This window comes from Chelonia mydas, chromosome 10, assembly GCF_015237465.2.
Source record: "Chelonia mydas isolate rCheMyd1 chromosome 10, rCheMyd1.pri.v2, whole genome shotgun sequence".
NCBI classification, from domain to species: domain Eukaryota; kingdom Metazoa; phylum Chordata; order Testudines; family Cheloniidae; genus Chelonia; species Chelonia mydas.
In genome coordinates, this window is record NC_051250.2 from 44,176,719 (window position 1) to 44,193,742 (window position 17,024).

Genomic DNA, 17,024 nt, shown 5'->3' on the forward strand with positions numbered 1-17,024 from the left:
AAATCCTTTCAGTGGGAAGACAGCTTACACCTGTAACAGAGTTCTTATACCAGTTCCATGAAGTACATAAACTTCACCACCAAAGGAATCTTTTGCTGGTATAACTGTCTACACAAGGGCTTTTGCTGGCATAGCTAAGTCAGTTTGGGATATCATTTTTTTCCACCTTCTAACTGCATAGCTATGCCAGCAAAACTTAAGTGTAGATCAAGCTTTAATATGGAAAACATCCAATTTATTTATTGTTGTACATGCCCTGTGACTGAAGTGTGTACCCACCTCTTGGACACACATCACTTACCTTGGTAAGCCTTCCATCTACAAGTCTACTTTTTTAAACTTACAAAAGCAAACTCTCCTGCTTATTGAAAGTTGTCAGAGTGAATGGCCCTTGAAAGAAAGGGAGCAGGATCCAGTGCATCGGGTCTGATTACCTGTTGCCCAGCTGGGTTTAAGGGAAGGCACGTGAGCCTTATATGGGGGAGACAGACAGTGGTGGGTTGGTGGCAGATGTCTGCCAACACTTCAGGGAGTAAGAAGGCTCCTGTAGGGCTCTAAGATAACAGGTAGAAGATACCAGCACAGAAGGGCTGTGGAGAAGGCTGACCAATAGGGAACAGCTGCTGGGAGAGCAGAAGACAGACCCTCAGGCAGAAAGGGCTATGCCCAGCTTGGAACCGGAACAGAAGAATGTTTGAACTCTGAAGGGAAGACAGACCATTAAAAAGGACAGGCTGTGCCCAGATTGTGATTGGGGTGAAAAATGAAATCTTAAAGACTTTAAGGGAAGAGGGGCTGGGCACAGCCGAAACTGGAATGAAGACTTTATAAAAGTTTTCTTTAGAAAGACTTGGTGCAGGACTTAATAAATTGGACCCTAGAAGGGGAAATGTTTTGAATATCTATATTGTGTGGACTTTTTAAGAAAGCCTGAGTTAAGGGGAAATTTGAGGCAGGCCTCAGAAGAGCCAGACTTGTCCAGCAGAGGCCGCCACAGGTCAGATGAGTCATTCGCTAGAAGCTAAAGGCAGTTTCCACTTCAATCAATGAAGTAATCCAAGCAGTGATTAATTCTGTTTAAAATTTAATATAAAACCCTAAGTCAATGAACTATCATCAAAATTAGTCCTGAATATTTCTTGTACATCAGAATATATTTAGAAGTGGTGTATTCTTGTGAACAGATTGTGTCTTCCTACCCTAGTTCTCAGCACAGCACAGAGGCCTCAAGATAGGGCTTGTCTACAGAGCAAGCTACTGCATAGCAAACCAGGGTGTAAACCTACAGCACATCAGTTTGCCATGAAGTCATATCCCACGTGGGAATGTTACAGAGCACTGAAAGTCCTGGAGTGTGCCTTGACATACTACAGTTCTTTGTACATAGGTATGTACAAAGTAAATTGGTTCTAGATTATTTTTAGATCAGTGAAGGTCCCCATGTATTACGAACACAATCACCGTCTATGGATTTATGACCCTCATCTGCAGTTATCAAATTCACCAAGCATAGCGATTATCAGCGGTTGGATAGCCCAGATTACACAAGAGGAGGGTGTGGGTCACTTTATAAGATTTTAATGTCATAGGATTTATTTATCATGCTGCTAAATTACTATTCCAGTAAAATCTCTTCTAAAAGATTGCTACTGGTAGGCCTGATTCATTTGCCCCATATAAAGTTTTCAAATGACAGTCATGTGCCACAAACATCAGTTATTATTACAGTAACATTTGCTTGAAAACCAGGCATAAGCATTCTATATGAGATGAGAGGAAAAACTCACTTACCTGCACTGCCGAGCTGTTTATAAAACCTGTACTCTAAATGAAGCTGAGGGGCACGGGATTTTATTGGTTCCTGCAAACCAGAGAGTGAGAAAATGATGGTCAAATTTAAATAAAATTGGTTCTATGGACATTTTTAAATTTTACGCCAACCCATTGCCACCCAGACAGTTAAACTACAGCATGTAATTGTCAAACACAAGAACCGACTACTAGTGGTCATCTAAATGAATGGATAAAAAACCCAGAAGCTGCTATGAGAACATTATATCACTTACTATGAAGAACTTCTCTAATTTCAGACAACTCACCTTTTTTTAAAAAAAGGAGTACTTGTGGCACCTCAGAGACTAACCAATTTATTTGAGCATAAGCTTTCTTATTTAAATTATTTTTATTTAAATCTTATTTTTTATTTAAATCGGATTTTTTTGATAAAATGCTTTTTGAGGGAAAAACCTATCTAAAGATAGATTATAGCTCAAAGGTACCTCATCATGGAATGGAGATTATAAATCCTAATTTATTGTATGAGACAATATACTCATGTGATGTTTAAGAAAAGTTTTGTAAATGAGTTTCAATACTTCATGGATTACGGACCCAATCTTATCGGGTTCCAGAGACTTCTGTATAGATTATTTAGGTTAATCTTTCTATCAACTCAATGGGACTCAGTGCTCAGTCTAGAAGATACCATCAGAGATGCTTAGTTTTGTAGTTCTCAAACTGTGGATTTGTGTCTCCAGAGATAACGTGCTTGTTAAGAGCAAAAATGTTTAGATAGACAGACAGATAGATAGATGTGAGAAATAACAGACCTCAACCCTATTGTCCCTCTGCAAATTTGTGTACACAGAGTCAATCCCTTACCTCTCTCTAAAAGTGCAAAGTTTCAAAATAGAAGATTGCTGGGGGCAGATTAGATCTGAAAAAGGAGAAAAAGTCTGGAGATAAATGTAAGAAGGGAGGGGCAGGCCATGGAAACAAACGTGAAACTGTTTGAGCAGCATATTCCAGAAGTCTTGAGGTCTTTCTGAGTGTAGCCTTCATTGATTTGAGATCTACCATACCATTTTCTCGCTAGAAGGGAAAACCTATAATGGCAGCAGGCCGTAAAAGAGACCCAGTTTGGGAATATTTTAATGAAGTTCCTCTACCTGTGGGTAAGATAGGCATGCGTGCAAAATCTAAACAGTTCAAAAAAGAAATGCAAGACCTGGTTTTCCGAATGAAACATCATCATGAGAAGTGCTCCTTCTCAGGAGGAAGCTGCTGTTGAAGATGAAGGGAACATGTCTGAACATGCAGGATCTACCTTCAGGTTGGTAAATTTTTTTTCATTTCATCCTTCTTTCTTAAGGACTGCCTGTCTTCCTTCTGGACTATTCTTGAATTCTCATGTTTACAAAAAATATAGTTGTTACTCTATGGTACTATCATTTTAGATGCAGTTGTGATAAAAAATAAATAGCTGAAATTGGCAGATCTTCCTTTTACAATTTCACCTTTAAAGTAGTACTGAGTGTCAGTGAATGCAATGACTAATACTAAATGAGCAGTATGGTAATAATTAAATAACTGCATTGACTTATTTTGTTTAGGAGAATCCATCCTCAACATACAGGATTCTGAAGACTATCCACCTTCAAGATCACCCTCATTTTCTACAGTTTCAGAGTTATCTGGCAATTATAGTGTTTTGGTCACAACACGTATGTCACATAGCTACAGTATATGACCTGCAGCAAAAAGAAAAAAAAAATCTCCATCATCCAGAAACAACCATAGATAAGTTTGTGATAAGAACCAGCAGATTACAAAAAGAGGTAATTCACGAAAAAATTGCCCAGCTTGTTTATGCAACAAACTCTCCTTTCCGTATAATTGAGAACCCACACTTCATTAACATGGTTCAGTCATTAAGACCAGGACACAGTCCACTGAATAGAGCTGATATAGCAGGCAAATTGCTGGATAAAGTGTATGAAAGAGAAATTGAGCAGAGTGCAAAAGGTCTAGAGGATAAAATTGTTAACCTGAGTCTTGATGGGTGGAGCAATGTCCACAATGATCCTGTTGTATGTGCCACAGACAATGCTGTAAATGTATCCAAGACGAGACAAAATTATTTAGGAGAGAATGAAGAGAGTTCCAAGCTAATAATATACGCTTGGGGTGCTCATTTCATGTGCCTCCTAGTCAAAAACTTCAGTGTTCCAGAAATAGAGGCTCATGTTGTTGCAATTTCAAAATACTTCCGTAACAACCACTTTGCAGCAGCTGCTTTGAAAAAAGTGGGAGGAACCAAGCTAACTCTCCCACAAGACGTGTGATGGAACTCAGTAGTGGACTGTTTTAGGCACTATATCAAGAACTGGCCTAATCTAATGACAGTTTGTGAACAAAATTGTGAAAAAATAGATAGCACTGTCACAGCCAAAGTTCTCAACATTGGGCTTAAGAGAAATGTTGAACACATGCTGAGCACCCTGAAGCCTATTTCTGTTGCCTTGAACAAAATGCAGGGAAATAGCTGTTTTATTGCTGACACTGTTGAAATTTGGAAGGAACTGAGTGAGATCTTAAAAAGAGACATATGCAATGACAGAGTTAAATTACAAGCATTAAAAAAATGAATGGGACAAGCACTATCTACAGCTCATTTTCTTGCAAATATTCTCAATACTCGGTACCAGGGTCAAATCTTAACTGCTGAAGAAGAGGAGTTGGCTATCACATGGACATCCAACTATCATCCCTCCATAAAGCCAACTATAATAAACTTCAGAGCTAAGGGTGAACCATTCAAGAAATATATGTTTGCTGATGACGTTTTAAAGAAAGTCACACCAGTGAACTGGTGGAAGTCACTTAAGCACCTGGATTCAGAGACTGTTAAAGTGATCATCTCACTTTTAACAGCAGTAGTTTCTTCTGCAGGTGTAGAAAGAATATTTTCTTCCTTTGGACTAATTCATTCCAAATTGAGAAATTGTTTGGGACCCGAAAAAGCAGGAAAGTTTGTTTTTCTTTTCCAGATTATGAAGAAACAGGAAAATGAAGGTGAAGATGACTGAGTTAGCTGCACAAGCCAACAATTTAAGTTTCTCAGGTTGACCTGGCTGATGTAGTAGATTTAATTTTTGTTTTTTTAAAAAATATTTCATTTACCTATTTTAATTAACAATTTTAACAAAAACAAACCTGATTTAAAAAAAAACTTAATGTTTAACTAAATTCAAAAATTCATATGCTTGTTTCATAGAATATCAGGGTTGGAAGGGACCTCAGGAAGTCATCTAGTCCAACCCCCTGCTCAAAGCAGGATCAATCCCCAACTAAATCATCCCAGCCAGGGCTTTGTCAAGCCTGATCTTAAAAACCTCTAAGGAAGGAGATTCCACCACCTCCCTAGGTAACACATTCCAGTGCTTCACCACCCACCCAGTGAAAATTTTTTTCCTCATATCCAACCTAAACCTCCCCCTCTGCACCTTGAGACCATTACTCCTTGTTCTGTCATCTGCTACCACTGAGAACAGTCTAGAGCCATCCTCTTTGGAACCCCCTTTCAGGTAGTTGAAAGCAGCTATCAAATCTCCCCTCATTCTTCTTTTGTGCAGACTAAATAATTCTAGTTCCCTCAGCCTCTCCTCATAAGTCATGTGTTCCATCCCCCTAATCATTTTTGCCCTTCACTGGACTCTTTCCAATTTTCCACATCCTTCTTGTAGTGTGGGGCCCAAAACTGGACACAGTACTCCAGGTGAGGCCTCACCTATGCCGAATAGAAGGGAACGATCAAGTCCCTCGATCTGCTGGCAATGCCTCTACTTATACAGCCCAAAATGCCGTTAGCCTTCTTTGCAACAAGGGCACACTGTTGACTCATATCCAGCTTCTCATCCACTGTAACCCCTAGGTCCTTTTCTGCAGAACTGCAGCCTAGCCGCTTGGTCCCTAGTCTGAAGCAGTGCATGGGATTCTTCCGTCCTAAGTGCAGGACTCTGCACTTGCCCTTGTTGAACCTCATCAGATTTCTTTTGGCCCAATCCTCTAATTTGTCAAGGTCCCTCTGTATCCTATCCCTACCTTCCAGCATATCTACCACTCCTCCCAGTTTAGTGTCATTTGCAAACTTGCTGAGGGTGAAATCCACGCCATCCTCCAGATCGTTAATGAAGATATTGAACAAAACCGCCCCAGGACCAACCCTTGGGGTACTCCGCTTGATACCAGCTGCCAACTAGACATGGAGCCATTGACCACTACCCATTGAGCCTGATGATCTAGCCAGCTTTCTATCCACCTTATAGACCATTCATCCAGCCCATACTACTTTAACTTGCTGGCAAGAATACTGTGGGAGACCGTATCAAAAGCTTTGCTAAAGTCAAGGAATAACATGCCCACTGCTTTCCCCTCATCCACAGAGCCAGTTATCTTGTCATAGAAGGCAGTCAGGTTAGTCAGGCATGACTTGCCCTTGGTGAATCCATGCTGACTGTTCCTGATCACTTTCCTCTCGTCAAAGTGCTTCAGAATTGATTCCTTGAGGACCTGCTCCATGATTTTTCCAGGGACTGAGGTCAGGCTGACTGGCCTGTAGTTCCCTGGATCCTCATCCTTCCCTTTTTTAAAGAGGGGCTCTATATCAGCCATTTTCCAGGCATCCGGGACCTCCCCCGATCGCCATAAGTTTTCAAAGATAATGGCCAATGGCTCTGCAAATCACATCCGCCAACTCCTTTAGCACCCTCGGATGCAGCACGTCCGGCCCCATGGACTTGTGCTCGTCCAGCTTTTCTAAATAGTCCCAAACCACTTCTTTCTCCACAAAGGGTGGTCACCTCCTCCCCATACTGTACTGTCCACTGCAGTAGTCTGGGAGCTGACCTTGTCTGTGAAGACGGAGGCAAAAAAAACATTGAGTACATTAACTTTTTCCACATCCTGTTACTAGGTTGCCTCCCTCATTCAGTAAGGGGCTCACTCTTTCCTTTTGTTGAAATTGAAGAAAAAAAATCCAGAATACATAACGTAGTTGTTTTAGTTAAATGAAACAATTTAAATGTCTGTCTGATGATGTTCTCCTCCTAATACAGCATGGCAAGAAAGTCCTCCAAATATTAATGAGTAACCTGTTGAATTGGAGATAGTTCACCTCCCAGTGACCTCAAACATCTGCTTCATTTACCAAAGGTAATTGAAGCAACCAATCATTCATTTTCTGATATAGCTGTAAAACTAATCTGAAGTTTTCAAAATAAATCACTTTAAAAATGTATAATGTGTACCTTCTAAAAAGGAAACCTACATCTATCTCTGAGTTGTGAAGAATATGTATTAAGGTTACAACAACCAACAAGAATGCACTTAGGTAGAAATCCATGATTAAATCAAGTCTTCCTGACTAGTGATTTAAATTAAATCCACCCTACATCTGAAAACCAATGACTGAATACGGTTCAGCTATTAGCGCATTAACCTATTGCTCATGCCCAGTGTTGACACTGCAGTTATAATGAAAGCGGAGAGAGATCCTATGGCCATGGTAGGATTGTTAATAGAGCAAGGGCCTCCAAGAAAGAAGATTAATACAGAACACAAAGAATCCCAGCAGGTATGGGGGAGATGGAAAGAGGTGACATTTCCTACATATGGAAAAAAAGCTAGCATTTCCTACTCTCAACTTTTTTTTAACAGGTTCATAACCTGACAAGGAATCCAATAAGACAAAGATCTACCTAGTCTGCTTCTGAAATTCAGTTTTAAAAGTATGGGAAAGTTAAATCAACCTAGACCTTAGCAGAAGTTTGCCTGTAAAGAAACCAGTTGCTATCTATAAGTGACTTTAATGTTGATTAAAAGATGCTAAACTGCAGCCCCAGTGAGTTAAGACTTCTAGGCCTCCACAGAAGGTACTGAGTGCAGGCAATAGTTGTACAGGTTTTCCCCACACTGGTGCAATATGCTGAGCTCTGACTGGAAGGGCAGACCTGAGCAGATAATTCAGTCTCTAGTCTCATTTTCAAACCATGTCCTGTCCTGTCCTGCAAGGTTTCTAGGCCCCAATGTCCACAGACTTCCATTGAGTAAGAACTACAGGTTAAGACCTCCCCTTCAATTAGTAGAAAGATCTTGATTGGAACTTGAACTGCCTACAAGCTGTTCAAACCCCAGCCAAGCCTCTTTGTTCCCTGGCAGAAAAGACCTGCCTTGGGCTGAAATCTCTATTGCTCAAATATCCAGAGATTAATCCATGATTAAAAGTCTAGAAAGAGACAGCTGGACAATCATCATCAAGGCTATTCAGCCCATGCATGGAACAGAAATAGGCTACTGCTTTGCTACATAAACCCCTCATTTTCAAGTTGGAATCCGGTTGTGTGACAGAACTGGATGAGAAATCTATCCATCCAGTAGACCCACTAACCAGACTACCTCCTTTAAGTGGTGGAAGTAAATTCTGTGGCAAAAAGTGTTTATGCAGGGAGGAATGGGGATGGATGGTTTCAACTGGCAGAAAAGATGCAAGAAGAAAAAACTCTGAAGATGCACGACAATATCTACAAAGATTCTTAGTTTTGTCAATCCAACACCCACAAAGGTAACTCTCCACAGATTAGATCAGGGAATGCTGGCTTTTATTTATCAAAGATAATACCATGATTCCTAAACTTGCCTCCCATTTAGATTTAACAGGAATTCTAAGATTCCCTTACAGGGGGCTCTGGAGGGATAAAAAAAATACAGGCAGAACTGCAGCACTGACTCTCGGATTCCAGAGAGAATCCCAAGAACAGTCAGAGCAGTAGGAGATTTTGCACAGAATGCTCTCCTTTGACTTGACCCCAATGATGCACACAAAAAGAAAAGACTGTTCCCCTAAAGCAAACTTCTTCAGAAGAATATGCTGATCACACAGCTATTTTATTTCCCTGTCAACCTTCAAGTTATTTTCAAGGACAGAAAAGTCTCTTAGGACTTTAGCTCAGCTGAGTCATTGCCAAAGAAAATTTTAAAAAGAAAGCCTTGTAGAAGCCTCTGCTAGTGAGTGAGACAGAACTACGTGTAATAATTTTTAGTCTAAGAGTCCTTTGTATATTACTGGCTTCTTTCCATGAAGGGAATTATTTATACCATTGCTAAACAATCTTCATAAAACCTGCTTAGTGTAGAAAACAAAAGCACAGAACGGCTGGATTTCTGTTTTTGTTAAAGCTGCAGGAGCCTATTTCATGTACACTCTTTAAATGAATGAGTTTACAAATTGGATCTTTATTGTACAGTATGATCTGAGGAGCCCACAAGACCTAATTCTGGTTCTGACAGACTCCGCAGGTAGACTGGGAACACCACCCACACCAGCTTTTTAAAAGCATCAGGTGCACTTAATTTCTATGTGCAGTGAACGGAGTGTGTTAGCTGCATGTGCAAGCTAGAAACACATCTGCACACTTCAAAAATTTCAGAAAGTAGGTGCCAAACTTTCTGTCTGACTCCACATCTGTGAAAATGGAAAGAAATGTTAATGTTTATAAAGTGTTTTGAAGATTCTTGACATCCTGATTTTGATTATGGGCTCTTCCTTCTCTTCCCATCTCAATACTATTTTCCTAGCTTTTCACCTTGACAGTTCACAATCCACCAGATCCAACTGTAACGTGCTTCCTCTCTAATTAATGAATTAGACATTCAGCTCTGGACCAGCTCCCCAGTCATCACCTTAAGCATTCTCTTAACCATGTCTTCAGTAAGCACTGCTGTCCACTCTTGGCCCCATTTCTCCCTATTTTGTGCCAGTATCATTTGTGCCAATATTTCAATTGTACAGCTATCTGAACAAGTTAGTGACTAAGCAGTTATGCACTCAGAGCTACTTCACGAATACAAGAAATCTGGTCCCTATTTCTGAGTTCCCTCCCTCTTTCCCTGATAACCATTTATTCAATTACATGTATTTCAGGTTCTCACATCCATCAGTTTTGTGAATTGTAACTGGTCTCTCCAATAACAGACGGCATTAAAGCGGGGTGGGCAAACTTTTTGGTCTGAGGGCCACATTAGGGAATACAAATTGTATGGAGGGCCACGAATGCTGTCAAAATTGGGGCTGGGGTGCGGAAGGGGGTGCACGCTCTGGGGCTAAGGATGAGGAGTTTGGGTGTAGGAGGGTGCTCTGGGCTGGGACTGAGGGGTTCGGAGAGCGGGAGGGGGATCAGGGCTGGGTCAGGGGGTTGGGACGTGGGGAGAGGTTCAGGGATGCAGGCTCTGAGCAGCGCTTACCTCAAGCGGCTCCCGGAAGCAGTGGCATGTCCCTTCTCCGGCTCCTTCGTGGAGGCGCGGCCAGGCGGCTCTGCATGCTGCCCCATCCGCAGGCACCGCCCCTGCAGCTCCCATTGGAGCATGTAGGAGCCGGAGCAGGGCAATGCCGCAGCTTCCGGGAGCAGCGTGGTGCGGCCCGGGACCCTGTACCCCGGCTGGAGCCCCGGAGTGGGGCCAAGCCGCATGGTTCGGCCCCCGACCTAGTGCCCCAGCCAGGCCCCGACCCCACACCCCAGCTGGAGCGGGGCCGAACTGCATGGTGCGGCTCACGGGCTTAAAACTTAAAACTGCCTGTGGGCCATAGTTTGCCCACCCCTGCATTAAAGTCATAGAAGGGCCGCTTCAATCAACAGAAGAATTGAAATTCTTTGGCTGCTTGCGAGAAGCATTTTTTCTTCAGTCAGTTTGCCATGGTTTTGTCAAAAAGTTTGAGTAATTTTCTGCTCAGTGTTTGGATGCCACGATTAATATGACTAGAGAATCTATTCCCAATTCTCAGTATATACACACTTCCTTGGTACTGGGTAGGATGCCATACCTTCAGCTGCACAGCATATAAAGAGAAACATCCACTACACGAGAAGTCTTGCAAGAAGTCTTTCGCAAGACAATGAAAGAACTCACTGTACAAAGAAGACCACATCTACGCTGAGAGCCCTCAGATTGGCTGGGAGCAACTAGAAGTATTCCTCCAAAATGGTCCAGCTGATGTTTTTACTTCAAAACAAAAAATAAAAGGAAGCCACAGGTTCCAAACTAGCTCAGTATCATAAGAGATGCAGGTGGGGTAGAAACAGTGAGGGTTTACACAGCTTTACAAGAAAGTAGTGTGCTTGTCCCCCTTCCGATGGACAGCCAACTAAGTATTACAAAAGGACATTTCTCTTTACCGCTGACCTGGTCTTCATAAAAAAGACCAGATAGTTTGGACTTACTCCCAAGGAGAAGGTCCAAAATTTACAGAGGCACAGGCTATAGTGCACATTGGTCCCTTGACACTACTCTCAAAACCAGACACTACAACAGTAGAGATGGGGCAGCCCAAGAAGCAAATGCACTGTATGCCTACCCAACATGAACCCTGCAAACACTAGGTTCTCATGGGCAGGAACTGCCTTTCTGCCCTCCATAAAAAAGGAAGGACTGTCTTGTCAGCGGAATTCCTCTCAACTGCTGCCTGCGCACAGAAGTAGCATAGCTCTCCTTCAGTGCAAAACCAGAGAAGTTGGGCATGCAGTTCATGTTCTGCCCTTTGTTCTAATGTCTAGGGGGACAGAATAGCTCAGTGGTTTGAGCATTGGTCTGCTAAACCCAGGGTTGCAAATTCAATCCTTGAGGGGGCCATTTGGGATCTGGGGCAAAAATTGGGGATTGGTCCTGCTTTGAGCAAGGGATTGGACTAGATGACCACCTGAGCTCCCTTCCAACCCTGGTATTCTATGATTCTAACTAGATTGCTTGGTGCTGCCTGTGCGAGAAGGGCGTGCACCTCTGAAGCTCTCAGGAATCAAGAGATAGTTTTAGATGTTACCTGAATTGAGAGTGAAATCTCTCTACTTCTCTCCTCCTGGCCTTGAGAACAGAGGGTTTGGAAACATGTAGTTGGTCCATCTCCTCCAAGCAACAGTATGGAGCTTCCTAAGGAGATGGACACACTGACCACACTTAACAAGTAGGCAACATCTGCCAGCTGCACACAACTAGGAAAGCCAATGAAGGGATGGACTGATATAAAATGCAAGACTAAGAATTCTAAATACCTGAATTAGGTTTGTTTTTGTTTGTTTTTTAAGTGTAACACAGATGGAAGTTGAAATTTATATATTCAAGCTTTGTTTAAATTTCTGTAATTAAAGAATACCTGAAGCTGGTCCTAAATGGTTGAGTTCCAGTTAAGTGTCTCTTGCACCTCTTTCCTGATTAAGTGTTGTGAAACACCTCAGTTTGGTGTAGTACATGTTCTTATTTTACAGGGCACAGAGGATAGGCAACTTGGCTCTGGCAGACCTGCTAGACCTTAACCAAGTTAGACAATTTCCCTGACTCCCACTCTCATGTTTTAACCACTGTCAGACTACAATGTGTCTATTTGTATTATAGAGGGGCAATTGATCAAAAGGAAAGCTGTATTCCAGCCATTTGCTATGCTTCTTTAAAAAAAATTTCCATCAAAATTCACTGCAGCTGTTGGGAGAAGGAAGAGACACGAGAACCCACATCATGTGAGCTCCACATTACAGGCATTGTACATGAACTGAATACCATCTCCCCTGAGGCATATAATACTGGACATGTGAAAACACTCAGGCATTCTTTATCCAGATTCCCAAAAGTCAATTGCATGCCACTAAAAGGACAGAATCCAGCCATTTTTCATGTTTTTCATAGTAATAAATCCTCTATAGCTGTCCATCTGATTATGCATATATAAGGTGGCCTGGATGAAGGTATAAGTAATTCAGGGAGCACTATGGTCTTCAATTTTGGGCACTCCTCAGATTAAGGTGGAAGGAAACCAAGCTCTTGGAAGATGTGGCAGACAAGGCTATGCCTACTCTAGCAAACTCCTGTCATTGTCATTTGAGGAGTTCAAGGTATGACACCATACGTTTGGAGTTGCACCATCCCCAAAAGAGACCTCTTTTCAGCTGAGATTTTCCCCTGCTTCCTCCATCACTGCTCACAACGAATATGGAGCACTGCACAGCTTGGTCTCTACCTTTTAACCTGTTTTGCTGCAGCCTGACAACTTATTGGTAATTTGGGCACTGCATACAAAATGGAAAGCTTCTTACATGCCATGGATAAACTATGGCTTACTCAGACATTGTTCACAAATCAACTATACAGACAGAGAACTAAAGAATTAGAATAGTTTAAATGAGTTTTCTTAAATAGGTTATTAAAAATAGAAATTGCTTTTTTTTTTTTATTAATTTGCTTTGGGCAATGAGGACTTTTTGGTTGTCCTTTATATTTTCAAAGTATACAACTTGGGTTTTTATGGAATCAGAAAAATAGCTGGTTGATAACATGTTTCCGGAAGTGCTCAATGTGCTAAGTGCAGTACAAAGGAAAGCACAGTACCTGACACAACAGGCTTGCAATCTTTAAAAAAAAAAAAAAAAAAAAATTGCTGGGGCAATGAAATCATGGACACAGACAACCATAATTCTAAGGTGGCAACATTGGAACATATAAGTGATAACCCAAACAGCACCATTCACTAGGATCTACATGATATCCTCTACACCCCCATCATTCCAGTTTAAGAAAGGTGCCACAGCTATGCTTTTAAAATTCTCTAAGCATCTATTTTAATTGAAAAATCTTGTTCTCATTCAATATATTACCCTAGCCTAGGATGATGATCTCACCTCTGTTCAGCCACAGTTCAGTATAAAATAAGTGTAGGGTGAAAAAGCTGCCTTCTGTGCATGACATTTGCAACTGTCAAGATATTTTTAAGAAATACAACCATTAAATTAAGGTTCTACTTACCAGTTTGATCGCTACATATTCATTGGTATAGAGATTTTTGCCTGTGAAAAAAAGAAAGACTTTCAGTATCACATGTATGACAGATAATATTCCTAGCCTAAGGAGTCATGCATGATAAACTCTCATTGTGCACTGTAAGTGCAAAGAGCAATTTAGACAATACAATGAACAGACCGAACATAGGTATAATTATTAATAATCCACAATAAGTATTATAGCTCACCAGAGTAGAATAGAAACAGCTTGCACTAATTCAGGGTGGATAAAAATTGATTTAAAAAAATTAAAGTTGATTTTTACTTAAATCGGATTTATTTAAATTAAAGGCTTTTTAGAAAATAAAGCCATTTAGAATAGATTATGACAAGCTACGTTAAGGCCTAAACATACTATCATCTATAACAAATATTAACCAGTACACATCCACTGCCATTTTAAATAGAGTCAAGCCACTCATCTGGTAGAAGTCACTGACAAAGCACATCAAACCAGAGTTTGTTGAAGTGTTAAACCAGCTTTTGAAAGTAGTAGCCTCTTCTGCAAGTGCAGAGAAAATATTTTCTTGATTTCAGTTTATTCAACTAGTTTAGTTCAATAACTAGTTAATTCAAAGTTAAGAAACCAATGGGTGTTGAAAAGGAAAAAAATCTTGTCTTCCTCTTCCAATCTAAGAATCAAGTAGGTGTGAGAGGATGAGATATACTAATTCTAAAGGTTTCAGAGTAGCAGCCGTGTTAGTCTGTATCCGCAAAAAAAAGGAGTACTAGTGGCACCTTAGAGACTAACCAATTTATTTATTTCCATCCAAACAGAGCTTGACACAAATTACTAGATTCATTTTTTTTTTTACCTGTAATTAAGAAATGCTCATAGTTTTCTAAAATAATAAAACATAACAATTAGGAATCTGAATAATGTCAGTTAAGCTAACTAATTGCTTAAATACATTTGTATAGACACTGTTCTCCTGATTAATAAAGAGCAGCACAAAATTTAGTGTAAAGGCTCTATTTTGGTTACATTTACTCTGCACCGCAGTGCAGATTATGGGGATACAAATAGCAAAGAATTGCACTTTAACTGCCCCGTGTGGACGTTGCTGACGCAAATTAAAAGGCACCTACTCTGTGTTAACATGGAGAATTACATTAACATGAACGAGGCACCTTTTAGTTTGCGCCAGCAGTGTCCACACGGGGCAGTCTGAGTGCAACTTTTTGGAGTGCTCTGCAATTCACAGCCCCGTAGTCTGCACGGTGCCGCAGCGCGCACAAGCCTTAAATTGAAAATCAACATGTTTTAATAGTTACCAATTAATGAAAATCAACCTCTCTTTAGAAAGATAACTAGCGTACAAATACTAAGCACAATTCAAGTCAATTATTTAAATAGATTTAAATCAGCAAGCAGAAAACCTCGTTATTAAAGTTGGTGATTTAAATAAATCCACCCTGCACGAATTAGCAAGGTACCAAAGTTTTGCAGTTCTCTACATACACTGACTGATTTATTATCTGTGCAGCGTTCATGTTCAAAACATATATTGAGTGATGTTCCCTGGGCATTTTATGCTTTTTTATTTGTACCACACCCAAAAGATATGCGAGGCACCTTTCTACAGTTTGTTCCAATGCATTCACATCACAAGAAACCAAGAGAAGCTACTAAATCTTACTGCTTTCAGAATTAAGTCTCCTCTAGGAGCATGAATCAGGCTAGAAATTATAGGCAGTCGCTTTACTGGTTTTCAATGCTGAGGCCTATGATGGAGGTACACCTACCTAATAACGTGACAGGCATACTGCTTTTACTTCTACTGCACTGCATTGGCACAGCACTTGCATAGATGTATTTTCTGTACTTTAACAACACAAAGACTATCCTTAGAATCTGGAAAGATCAATAGAACTCTGATGGCTGCAAAATGGAAATACTATTGAACTGCCCCAAAGCTGAACTATTATTCACTTGCAGGTAATGAAGGAAAATAGGGCATGTACTACGGCATAGGAGGTAAAAATCAGTGTTCTCAGGATCTCAAAACATGGGGAGCATATCAGTTTTCTTCCATCATAGATCTCACAGTAAAATTGCTCTCATTTTACAGATGGGGAAACTGAGGCACTGGGTGGTGAAGTAACTTGTCCAAGGTCACCCAACAGGCTAGTGACTGAGCCAGGAATAGAACCCAGATCTCAGTCAAAGTCTAGTGTTGTATGCCCTAGGCCACACTGCCTCCCGTCTGCCAAGTTTTCAAAAGGTGCCATGAAGTCATTTTTAATTAAGAATCAATGGGAATCTTGTTTTACTACATCAATATAGGAATTCAAGGACTAAATAAGCAACTGAGTGTTGTAAGCAAGATGCAAGAAGTAATTCTTCCACTCTACTCTGCACTAAATATTGAAAGTGTGAATTTCAGCAGACAATAGCAAGCAGGAACCTACATTGTAAATGAAGTAGAGGCAGAAGACCTCATGAGACTGAGCTAGTTTGCAGTATTAGTATTCTCCTGGGTCTGCTAAGCATTCACTTCAGTTTCTGCAGTAAATGAGGTATTCAAGGCCAAGATAAGACAACAGAGGTAAGACGACAAATTTGTCTCCAATTAGCGACATGCTTGGAGCCAGCTAAAAGTTGTGCATAGTGGGCCATCCAAATGTGCTATCATATCTGGAGGATTGCCAGCTACCCACCCTCCATTTGTCTAGCCACGAGAACAATTCTATAACTAACTTTAAAATGCAGCAGTCCAGCTGCCTAAGCTGACAGGGATGAAAGGTGCTAAATGTACTATTAAGCTAAAGGTGCTGCCTCTCAGGGCTTCCACCTGGGATGCCTAACTGACAGATGCCACACTGAGTAATGTTCATTGGTCAAAAACATTTTCCAGAAGCTGGATTTTACTACAAAGATGCATAGAGCTGTAAGTCTCAATCCGTTAAAAAGCCATATTGTTTAGTGCTACAGGGATCACAAGGTCCCAGAGCCTGGGCTCCAGCCTGAGCCTGAATATGTACATTGCAATTTTATAGCCCCTCAAGCGCAAGTCAGCTGATACAGACCAACTGTGGGTGTTTTATTGCCATGTAGACATACACAAAGAGAAACCTCATGAAATATGGTGTATTGCAGGTCAGCCATGAGCACTCCCAGTTCACTCATGCATCTGGCTGAAGTGATGGCGACTAAAAAGAAAACCTTCATGCATAGATATGACATGGAACATGTGGCCATCAGTTCCAAGGGTAGTCCAGTACATACTGAGAGTATCAGGTTGAAGTCCTATTGCAGTGCGAGTTTCAACACTGGTATGAAGGTTCTAACAAGACCTTTTGGGAATCGAATTGTGGTAGGGTGAGTAAAGATAAAGGCTTCTGTTGGAGGAGGCAGACCCTGCAGCA

General features: G+C 41.0%; 1 protein-coding gene across 10 annotated transcripts in view; it reads right to left on the reverse strand.

Moving 5' to 3' along the window:
* Positions 1 to 17,024, reverse strand: part of CSNK1G1 (casein kinase 1 gamma 1) — a 266,160-nt gene that overhangs the window by 135,005 nt on the left and 114,131 nt on the right. For 9 of the 10 annotated variants that reach the window (XR_006284098.1, XR_005227197.2, XM_043523202.1 and 6 more), the window contains 2 exons: positions 13,621 to 13,661; positions 1,792 to 1,861 (listed from right to left, as the gene is read on the reverse strand). Coding sequence is in view for 7 of the 10 variants with exons in the window: in XM_043523202.1 (XP_043379137.1) it covers positions 1,792 to 1,861; positions 13,621 to 13,661 (111 nt within the window). In the remaining 3 variants the exon portion in view is untranslated. Of the gene's footprint in view, positions 1 to 1,791; positions 1,862 to 13,620; positions 13,662 to 17,024 lie in introns of those variants that run through there. The other variant, XM_043523203.1, reaches the window with a different exon arrangement.